Raw genomic sequence first — 11,776 nt, 5'->3', positions numbered from 1 at the left:
TGTTTTGGAAAACTCTCGAGGTCAGCTACAAGAATATGTAATAAAAAATAGGGGATGCCGTTTAAAAAAATTGAGGTGACTTTCAAATAATTCTTCAAGGTCAAAGCAATGGTACCATCTTATGGTCCCCTCAAAACCAACTTTTGTCTGAAAAATTTTTCTCTCCCGTGCTTGGTTTTCGACATATTCGACTGGATGGATTAAAATGGTCCACCCTGTATACATAGAGTGAGTGGTTTAAATCGAATCAGGCAAATATCTCAAAAAAATATGGAAAATACAGAAAAATATTTCAAACAAAATTTGTATGGTTTGTAGGGAGACATAAGATGGTGCAATTGGCTTGACCCTGAATAGTCGTTTGAAAGTCACGTGAAGGTCACCTTCAATTTCTTAAATGGAAATTTGTCATTGCATATTCTTGTAGCTTACCTCGAGAGTTTTCCAAAACACTATAATAAAATATTTTTTCATTAAGTATTTTTCGAGTTAAAAGGTTTCAAAGTTACAATATTGTTGCCATTAGCATTGGTACCCAAGGTGTTCGACCGACGGCTGAAACCTTTTGAATATTGTACAGGGCCATGACCTTGGCAACATTTGTCAAGGTCAAGGCGATTGGAGGCTGTTCCTAATATTTTTATTTCTTCAAATTTTACAGTAAAAACAAAAATAATAATTTAAAATCATGGGGTAACATGTGGAGTCCGATTGACTCTAAAGGATCATATGAAGGTCACAATGCTTCGTCGGGGCCATAAAGAAGCACACGTGTGAAATCCCATTAATAAATTTCTTTAATAATCATAGCATTGTGATGTTTATATGATCCTTTAGAGTCAATCGGATCCATATGTTACCCCATGATTTTAAATTATTATTTTTGTTTTCACTGTAAAATTTGAAGAAATGAAAATATTAGGAACAGCCAATCGTCTTAACCTTGACAAATATTGTCAAGGTCATGGCCCTGAACAACATTTAAAAGGTTTCAGCCGTCGGTCGAACACCTTGAGTACCAATGCTAATGGCAACAATATTGTAAATTTGAAGCCTTTAAAAGAAAAATACTTAATAAAAAAATATTTTATTACAGTGTTTTGGAAAGCTTTTAAGGTAAGCTATAAAAATATGCAATGAAAAATGGAGGTTTTCATTTAAGAAATTGAAGGTGACCTTCATGTGACTTTCAAACGATTATCCAGGGTCAAGCCAATTGCACCATCTTATGTCCCCCTCCGAACCATATAACTTTTGTTTTGTTAGAAATATTTCCGTATATCTTCCATATTTCTCGAGATATTTTTCCGTATATCCTCCATATTTCTCGAGATATTTGCCTGGTTCGATTAAAATGACTCACCCTGTATATCTCAATACGTATCTCAATTATCATATTTAAGAATGATATATTAGAGCGTTATGTCGTCACGACATAATGTACAAGAGATTTAAACTTTGCCACATGTTGTAGAAAAGACTTAAACAATTGATCGGGAAGAGAAACGCCGAAAATTTGTAATTTTGGGTTGTGATAATTTCAAATCTCAAGATTAACTGCACTAATTTTTATTAGATTTGTCGCAATTGAAAGCTTGTATCAACGTTTTTGTCAGAAATGCAATTAGATTTTTCATTACGGCTTTATTTTTCGAGATATTTTAGTTGGAAGTGTGATCGTCGCAAAAACTCCAGAAAAGCTTCTTGGTAGCGTCGTGTAGTATGAACATAGTCACATCTCGGACCTGTCATTCTCGGAACTCGTCTTTATGTTCTTGGCGTCGCGACGTTACCGCATCGTTTGATTTCTTTATATTGTTTAACGCGTTCAGACAATGGGAAACGTTGCGAATCCGCCTAAGTATTATACAGTCTGTTTGATAAGAATGTGTCCGGGAAAACTTTTATATATAAACAAATAGACGGGAAATTCAAACAGGAATCGGTAGAGGCACCTTTCGTCTAAGATGCTTTCTTGATAAAGCTTTAGTTGTCATTCGATCTTCGTGATAAAAATAGTTCGCCATGAGTGTCAAATATACATCGCGTTTCGAAGTCATGTTTCTTTGTACACATCCGAAAGGACTAAAAATGTCACGCCAAGCGGCTGCTACATGAGAAAGTTAAAAGCATTTGTAAATAAGTGGGTGAATCGCTACTTAGAGGTGAAAAATATCGAATGACTTACCAAAACGTGGCTCTACGCAAGGATTTGGCACTTTGCATGTCTTTACAAACAACTTAAACGCTAGCAAAATGGTTAAAATTTATGAGAAGGTTTTATTACTATCATCATCATGGATCAAGGAATTAATACGAGAAATTCAATTGATATGGAGATCTTTACCTCAAGAATATGCCATAAAATTAGTTAAAAGTATGTCTTGGAGATGCCAGGCAATTATTAATAATGAAGGTAACTGAACAAGTTATTTATAATAAAACATCACAGTTCTCTAATCAAGTAGTATGTGTGTCAAATCAAGTAGTAGTATGTGTATTTTATTCCAAGTCATTTCAATAAATTATTTATCAAGTTTTGCCATATACGCTCTTATCAAACAGACTGTACATCTATGGTCTCTTCTTAGCATAAGATTAGGAGCCACAAGATTATTAATTATTATGTAATATTTAATTTAAAAAATTTCTTTATTAATAAAAACATGAAAGGTATTATGTTTTACACTTATATTGTCCTCCAAACATACTATTGCAACTTTTATAGTCCATACATGATTTGTTGTAGCTCAAACAATAAATGCAATAACTATTTATTTTTAGTCGTCAATAATTTATCTAATTGTTTAAATGAGACTATAAGATCTCAAACGATGTAGAAAGAAAAAAGAAAAATTCTCTAGGGCGATTTTTGTGGAAAACACGCTTTAAAAACTATATTGATAATGTATCGCTTAATACAACAATATAACAAGGGTACTTCAATGTTTAACGACTCGAGGGCACGGGTTCTCGTTATCTGATTGAATTCAAACTTGATAGGAATTATTTTTTTGTTATATGGAGACTTTTTTGAGAGTTTGGCGGAAAAATTCTAAAAAAATTTTAACTAAAAATAAATAAGGTCTACCCTAATATATATATATATATATATATATATATATATATATATATATATATATATATATATATATATATATATATACATATACATATATATATACATATACAGTGAGCTACGAAAATATCCGAACGCTGTTAGATGAAATATTTAAGAGTGGAACAAGGTTATATTAAAAATTCCAAAATGATCTTAAATCATTAGTAATTTACAAGTAATATGATGATAATATACGCCAAGTTTGATAGATATCTGATAACAATGATAACAATGTTACAAAACATGTCTTGAAAATATCGACTATAGAAACGGCACAAAGTACTCGAACGATACAAACTTTTGTACATAAATATTGCTTGAGCATAAAAAGATGTAAACATCGATAGGATTAGTTGACGTTACACGCTTGCCTTGATCGATATTGTCAATATTAACAAAATTGTAAAGTCTGTATAAAAATGTGTGTCAAAAAGTAAGAAACAAATATTTCTGATAGAGAATTAGTAATTAAATGGTATAATAAAGGTAAATCGTATAGTGAAATTGCAAAATTATTAAGCAAAAGTAAGTCAACTATATGCAACATAATAAAAAAATTTAAAACTATCCGGACTATTAATAATAAAATGCGTTCCGGACGATCAAAGAAATTAACTGATCGGGAAAGCAATATGATTGTTCGAGAAATTTAAAAAAATCCACTTCTAGTCCACAACTTGCTAAAATGGTTGTTGATAATTTTGGGAAAAACGTTAGTAGTGAACTTTGCCGAAGAATTCTACATGACTAATTTTCATGGTCGTATTCCACGAAAGAAACCTTTTATAAGTAAGATCAATAAAAAGAAAAGATTAGTTTTCGCTAAGGAATATGTTAATAAAGATAAAGAATTTTGGAAACACGCTTTTTTCTGACTAGAGCAAATTTAATCTCTTCGGTTCTGATGGATGTTACAAAATCTGGAGAAAAGCGATCAGGAAGATAGATTTAAAAAATTTGCGACCACACACAACGGTAAAACACGGAGGTGGTTCAATAATGGTGTGGGAATGTATGGGAGCCATAGGTGTTGAAAATCTAACGATCATCGACGGAACCATGGATAAATTTAAGTATTTACAAATATTAAAAGACAATTTAACATCGGAAATTTAACAAATGCGGAAAAATTATGTGTGCAAAGGAACTTCTACTTCCAGCAAAACAATGATCCAAAACACACCGCACGGATTGTGAAAGAATGGATTTTATACAACATTCTGCATATTTTGGAAACCTCCACAAAGTCCAGACCTCAACCCTATTAAGCATTTGTGGGCTGTGATTGGCAAGAAATTAAGTAAATGTGGAGTAAATTCAAAGATAGCATTAAAAGAACAAATTTTCGAGGTTTGGAACAATATTGACAAAAATGTTGACTGACTGAAAATTTAGTAGACAGTATGCAACGTCGATTGCAAAATGTAATAAAAGCTTGTGGTGGACCAACAAAATACTAAAATATTATGTTTATATATTTGTTTGACAAATAAGATGTAATTATGAAATCGTTCGAATACTTTTGAGGCGTTCAAATAGTTGACATTTTCGAGACATGTCTTGTAAATATTGTTAAAATTGTTGTATTTTTATCAAACTTGGCGTGTTATCATACTTGTATGTTATTACTGACATAAAATTGTTCTGAAAGTTTGAGTATAACTGCCTTTTTTAATCCTTAAACATTTCATCTGACAGCGTTCGGATACTTTCGTGGCTCACTGTATATATATATATATATATATAACTCGTTTATTTAATTTAAATTTATTAAATTATTATATTATATTAATTTATTAAATTAATATATTAATTTATATAATTACACTAAATTAACATTTGCAGACAATAGAAATTCCTGGCATTAAGATTTTCCGTTACTCTGGCAGCTTAAATTTTGCGTGTAGACAATTCTTCCGTGAGGAAATATATAAGGTTGCTGAGTTAGTGCCTCAAAAAGAACTATGCAGACGATTGAAAGCCGCGACCAATGGTTCCGCCGAAGCAGGAGAAATTAAAAAAGTAGGCATGAGTTAAACTAACGTTGAAAAACATTTTACATATTCTACTTAAAAGAATATTCAGTGTTAGCATGATCGATTATTTATTTAACTTTATTAGCTATTTTCGTTCAATTTGTGTAATATCTTGTTTTTGAGTGTTTTTATTTCCAGAATTAGATGATATCTAGTTAATCAAAAGTTAAATTAAAAGTGAACAAATTAATAAAAAAGTAGTAGAACAAGATGTTCAGGAAATAAATAATTTAGAAGGACATTTTATTTTTGTTCATATTTTATTAGAGTAGATGTTCGAACGTGCAAATAAGGTCTATAAGATTCAAGCACGGGAATTTTTTGTGCATACAAATTTTATTATAGTAATTTTTACAAAACAAGAATTATTGCATAAAAACGTTTTGGCCATAAGCATTTGAACTTTCTTCAATACAAAATAAATTTCGTCTTACAAAAGCAATTTTACGAGACCAAAAAAATTACTATCCAGAATAAAGAAGTTGTCCAAATCCTTAATAATTAAAGCTATAGTTGTTAGATTATCAGAGTATTTCCTAGTATCTGAGAGGTTAGCAATCTTAAATAGTATTTGATGAAGTGGTACTATAAGTACAATGATAGAAACAAAGCTTAGAAAGGAAAAAAATAAAAAATATAAAAATCATATCTTGCCAATCATCAACAAACTTAGAAAAATAATCGTAATAATAAAATATATAAAAATTCTTTAGAGCAATGAACAATTGATCCTGATTAAATATGTGAAACAACACTAGTATATTGTGCGTATAAGTTTATCAATATGACTACAATAGAGTCAAACGGTCGGATTATAACATTCAAAATAAGTAAATTGTCGTCTAAGAAATCAGTGTTACCCTGTAAGTTCAAAACGTGTGTTTGTTGATTAATGCATAACATTTCGGAGATTAGTCTCTTTTTATAAATTGGTTCGCAATTTAAAAATCTCAATTCACTTCCAATAAAAAATGTGACACAATCGACAAATATGACACTATGAGTTTTAACAACAGACAAATCCTTTGTGGTGTCACGAACAGATTTCCTATGTTCTTTAATGCAAATTATCAATTTGCGATGTTTGTCCAACATAAGAAGCCTGACAAATAGTGCAATTGATTTTGTAAACAAGGTTTTTAACTTAGTTAAGTTAAAATTTAAATTAAATTTTCAACACTTTTTTAACTTACAAAGAACCCCACATAGGTGTTTTACTCTGATTTGGATGAGCTTGAAATAATTATAATTCAGACCAGAAAGAAGAAAATTCAGCAGAAAGAAGAGACACATGTTTTTTTATACATTCCCAGGCGGACTTTTAGAGAGCAAAACATCACTTTGAAAAAAATCGGTTTTTTTCTTCAGGAGCATATTTCGTCCAAAGTATAAGAGATAAAAAACATTTTCTAGACAAAAATTAAATGGTTTTAGGAGTACTTTGCAACGAGAAAATTAGACATTTGAAAAATGTTATGATTGTCAACATATCTCCACCACTTTCCCAATTTCAAATATCTGATCTTGTCATTGCAAAGTACTCCTAAAACCATTTAATTTTTGTCTAAAAATTTTTTTCTATCTCTTATATTTTTTACAAAACATGCTTCTAAAAAAAACGATTTTTTCAAAGGGTTGTTTTACTCCCTAAAAGTCTGCTTGGATATAAAAAATACATGTCTCTTCTTTTGATTTGAATTACAATATACATATTTCAAGCTTATCCAAGTCGGAGCTAAACACCTATGTGAGGTTCCTTGTTAGTTAAAAAAAAACAATTAATTTACCTAATTCTGTTTATTTCACAGTTGCGGGTTCTCATATTAGACTTCACCGCGTTGTCGCACATTGATCTAGCAGGAGCGAATGCAATGCGAAGTATCGTCGAGGAATATTGCAGTATTGAAGTATCTGTTTACATAGCTGGTTGTTCTGGTAAGAATATTTAATGCATTAAGGGAATGCCAAAGTGGATAACACACTTCAAAAATGTCGATAACGCAGAAGCGACTATTACTAACACTATCACTGTCACTAACATCGTCCTCTTCGTATATCTTGTATATATATATTGATCTTATATATATATATATATATATATATATATATATATATAATAGATCTTATACAGATTATATAGACCTTATATAGATCTCATATAAATGTATGTTGTTTTGTTATTTAGCAGAATATACCGAGTGTCCCAGACTCTCTTCCGCAATTTTTATAAGAACGTAGGACAGATTGAGGTGAACATAAAAGTCCTATACCGTTTTACAATATTCGCAATAATAGTCGAGATATTAATTAAAGAAGATTAGCGAATCATTACGCACGATATAGTAGATGAGTAGCGATGTATGCTGTTTTGTATGCTTTTACATTAGGTCAAATTAAACAAAAAAGTCCTTTATCATTTTGCAAATAACCATTTTTAGTTATTAATAAAAGAAAATTGTTACATAATTGTGCGCAATAATGCAGAAGTTTTTTTAATTAATATCTAAAAATCTATTTATAAAAAATTTATCATCTAAAATCTGGTCATTTGCAAAATGATAAAACATCTTTTTGTTCAGTTTGACGTAATTTATATGTATACAATGGCAGACGACATCACTATAACTTCTCTATTATATCGCGTGTGATCATTTATCGCATTTTCTTTAATTAATATCTCGAAATTTATTACAAATATCGCAGAACGGTATAGAATTTTTATGTTCACTTCAATCTGTTTTATATATCCATAAAAAGTGCGGAGAAAAATCTCAGACACTCTGTATATAGAATGTCACAGCAAAAAACATAATCAAGTATACATAGAATTTTTTCTACAAACTTTTCTTATATTTTTAAGCTTCTCTAAATTCAGTTTTAAAAGTGCAGTGATATACTTTGAAATTTTTCTAAACGGTGTAAATATATATTCGGTAAGTACAAACTGCAGAACGTTTGTATCAAATAAATATTTACGTTAAAATGTCAATTTTTATATTTTCTATTTTTTATTTTTATTTACGTATTGAGTAATGCCTCAATCTATTTTTATTTACTTACTTTCATTGTGTAAAAACATTTGTAATTCTGTGAAATAAATACAATATAAATTTTGCAGAAGAAAGCAGTATTTTTATCAATAAAATTGTCATTTTTCTTAACACTGACATTACCTTTGTGCACATACAACATAAGAATTTTAAATAATTAATATTACCATTTGTCCCTTAAAGTCTAGATGTTTAGATCTATTTATATTTGTACTAATGAGACTTTACGGTTGTTTGTAGGGCCTGTGTACGAGACAATGAGAAAATGTAACCTAACTGACGAATACAACGACAGTCCTTTCTTCGCCATGTTTCCCACGGTCGCCGACGCTGTACATTTTGCACGATCTCACAGCGAAGTACCTTCGACGCCTGCTGCATGGAGCACTCGTGTTTACGATGAGAACTGTATTAGCAGACTCTGAGAATTGCATAATACGAAAATGTTGGCGAAATAGCATTTTCTTAGAGTGCTATTAAATCGCGTAGCGATTTATAGAATGCGTCGCCATGCAGTAAATCGAAATCGGTGGACATTGGCTAAAAATAAAATCATAATTATTAAACCATCGAAGAGTTGTTAATTCATAGAATAATCAAATTGAAGCTCTTTGAATTAATAAATATTTTTATGTCTTTTGGTTTTTGTCACTCAAACATCAACAATTCCGTAATTCTAGAAATGTTAATGAAATATTATTTGTGTTTATTTCAAAATAACCTGTTAAAACGTTTACCTTTTTAACTGCAACCACTTATGCACGTTTCATTTGACATATTTAATCGTCATTTTCCACATACAGTTATAAGAATTCACATATAAGAATTCGCATATAACAGTTATAAGAATTCGCATATTTAAAGGATGCAGTAAAAATTCTGGAATAGTCAAATAATTCACAAAATAAGCATTAAAAAACATTTTTTGGAATAAAAAATGTATTTACTGGTAAAAGTTATTTGAAATGAGTTTGAAAAGTTCTGTCTTAAGGTCAATTTCAATTTTTAAAATAAAATAAAATTATATGGCTTCTTTAACATAAGTCCATATAAAAGTACCGACTTAAGATTATTATAAAGTAAATACTTCCTAGCTATTTATATTTTATTCTGATACTTTTCAATATAAAATATATGATATGTCATAAAATATTGACTTTCCGACTACCTCACTTTAATACTTTTATACATAGAATAACGAATGAAATTATTACGAAAAGAACATAGAGAAATATAAAAATATTGTATTGCATTTTGTAGATGCGTTGATGAAATAGTGTACAATGATTAGTATCATTAAACAATTTCTCTTATTATTCTATGTACGTAAAGAAAAATGAGTACAAAATATTTAAAATATTTAAATATTTATTTCATATCTTATTAAGATATAAGATTTCATGTTTTATGTTGAAAAATATCAAGATAAAATATAAAATATCTCGGAAGAAAAAAGGGGAAAATATTTATTTTTCGATGATCTTATTTCAATACTTTTATAGACAGAATGACCAAAGAAATTGATTTACATTTAAAAAATAATGATTCCATTAAGAAAATCAAAGTAGACCTTGACCTTTCTTTCAGAACTAAAAAAAACCTTTACTAACATATTTCTTTGAAAGCGTGCTATATTTTATTGAAACATTTTTTTCTAAAACTAATATTTTTCAAAATATTCAACCTTTCTCAAACCATTAATATTAATATATGTACTTTTTTGTTTATTTATCTCTCAAAACCAATAACTTATATTGAATTGACATGCGTGATCTCGTGTGATGATTTTTATTAAACTAACCTACTTTGCGAGAGCATCTCGTTCCCTCATTTGTTTAATTTCAACCAATTAATGGATAAAAATTATTTTTATTACTCAAAACACTATATCATACATCTGCAAAAAGTTAATTCTATTTAATATGACGTTACAAAAATTATTTATTTATAATAAATATTAACCCAAAATTTTGAGATGTCGAAAATTTATTCGGTTATGTGCATCAGTCATCCTTAACTTTTATCAGCAATTTTGGAATATTGATGTTTGAATGAAAGGATAACAGAAAAAACTATCTAAATCAATTCGAAAAATTTCGACTAAATTATTTTACACGTCTTATAATTTCAACATAAATATCACAATTTTTTAATTTTTTCTTTTTTGCTAATGTCCATGATTTTAATATTTTGATATTTGCGCCACTTCTTCCCTGCATTATCAAATATTTGTTTCAAATGCTTATACGATCCATTATAAATATTTATGCGCTTTGTATCACAGTTCGTTTGATATTCAAAACTACGAATGCACAAGAACAAGTGCGAGAATAATATCACAGATATTTGCGGCAACTTAATTCAATTTTGCAAAGTCATCGAGAGTCTTGAATTCTGCATTCCTGCGATAATCGTATTGATAATTACAATGGTAATAAAATAATGAGAATAATAAATCGAGGAAACAATGTCCAATAAATATCTGTGACAATTATAATGACGAGGTCTATAGTTTACATTTAAGATACCCAGATAGCACAGAGATGAATAGAAGTTCATAGAAAATTTATTTTAAAGAACACAAAGAATTAGAAAAATGAATATCTGGAGAATTCTTGACAAATTAACAATCGATTCACCTTGAAATATTCCTGAAAAGTTTATTATAATGAATACTTCGCGACTAAGTATTTTGAATATCCTGAGAATTTATGAAAAATTAATTGTAGAATTACAAATGCTTTATTTGCTAGAATTATTTCCTATGACTACGTTCAACAAATACTTTTAATGTTTTGAATTTGTTCCCGGCAAACATCAAGAAACAGTTACGCAAAACTATAGTTATAATTTCCTATTTAATAATATAACTGTTATATAACATACATGTTATATTATATTTACATTGTTGAGTGGGAAATTATAATTAACAGTTTTGTAATTGTTACTTAATGGTTGATGTATCATAATTAGAAATTTCTTCTTAAATAAACATCTCGATATAACAAAGAGAAAAGCAAAAGATTTGATATTTTTTTAATTGTGAATATAATTGAACTAGACCCATATATTTTTATCAATTGCTAATTTATAGTATTACAATATAATAACGATTCTTTTTTAATTCTATATAATCTACCTTTAATTCTTTTCAGTTCAATTCTTTTTTTCTTTTAGGCAGCTGAAAATTTATTATATTTTAATAATTTTTACTATTTCACCTGCAAAAGAAAAGTTACTCAGTAAATACCAATAACAATAATATTATATCAGTAAATAACAATAATATTACATCAGTATTGTATTTCTCTACTGAACAACATAATTATTATGTATACATATAATATTGCTATTATATAAGCTATTATATTATATGTAAATATACATTATATAAGCATAAATCTTAAGTTTATCGTCAGAACTACTAAGATGGCTGCCTGTCGCGCGATTTTTAGTTAAAGCGATTCCAACTGCGACTAAAAAACGCATGATGACTAGTTAACCACTGCTCGGGATCGAAACCACGGAGAGACATACGAAGTATTCGCAAACCTCAGCCAATATATATA

The 11,776-nt window shown here is 29.0% G+C and overlaps 1 protein-coding gene across 5 annotated transcripts in view; it reads left to right on the top strand.

Moving 5' to 3' along the window:
- The window catches only part of LOC116847962 (solute carrier family 26 member 6-like), a 42,492-nt gene extending 33,648 nt beyond the window's left edge, over positions 1-8,844 (top strand). For 4 of the 5 annotated variants that reach the window (XM_032823617.1, XM_032823620.1, XM_032823618.1 and 1 more), the window contains 3 exons: positions 4,967-5,143; positions 6,966-7,092; positions 8,448-8,632. In XM_032823617.1, coding sequence (XP_032679508.1) covers positions 4,967-5,143; positions 6,966-7,092; positions 8,448-8,632 — 489 coding nt within the window. Of the gene's footprint in view, positions 1-4,966; positions 5,144-6,965; positions 7,093-8,447 lie in introns of all 5 variants that reach the window. The other variant, XM_032823616.1, reaches the window with a different exon arrangement.
- Positions 8,845-11,776: the final 2,932 nt, after the last annotated feature.

The sequence above is a fragment of the Odontomachus brunneus genome, unplaced genomic scaffold (assembly GCF_010583005.1).
Source record: "Odontomachus brunneus isolate Ranch 3 - 2012 unplaced genomic scaffold, Obru_v1 Obru_scaffold_086, whole genome shotgun sequence".
Classification (NCBI taxonomy): domain Eukaryota; kingdom Metazoa; phylum Arthropoda; class Insecta; order Hymenoptera; family Formicidae; genus Odontomachus; species Odontomachus brunneus.
Note: the sequence above shows the minus strand (reverse complement) of the source record. Positions and strands in the feature narration are given on the sequence as shown.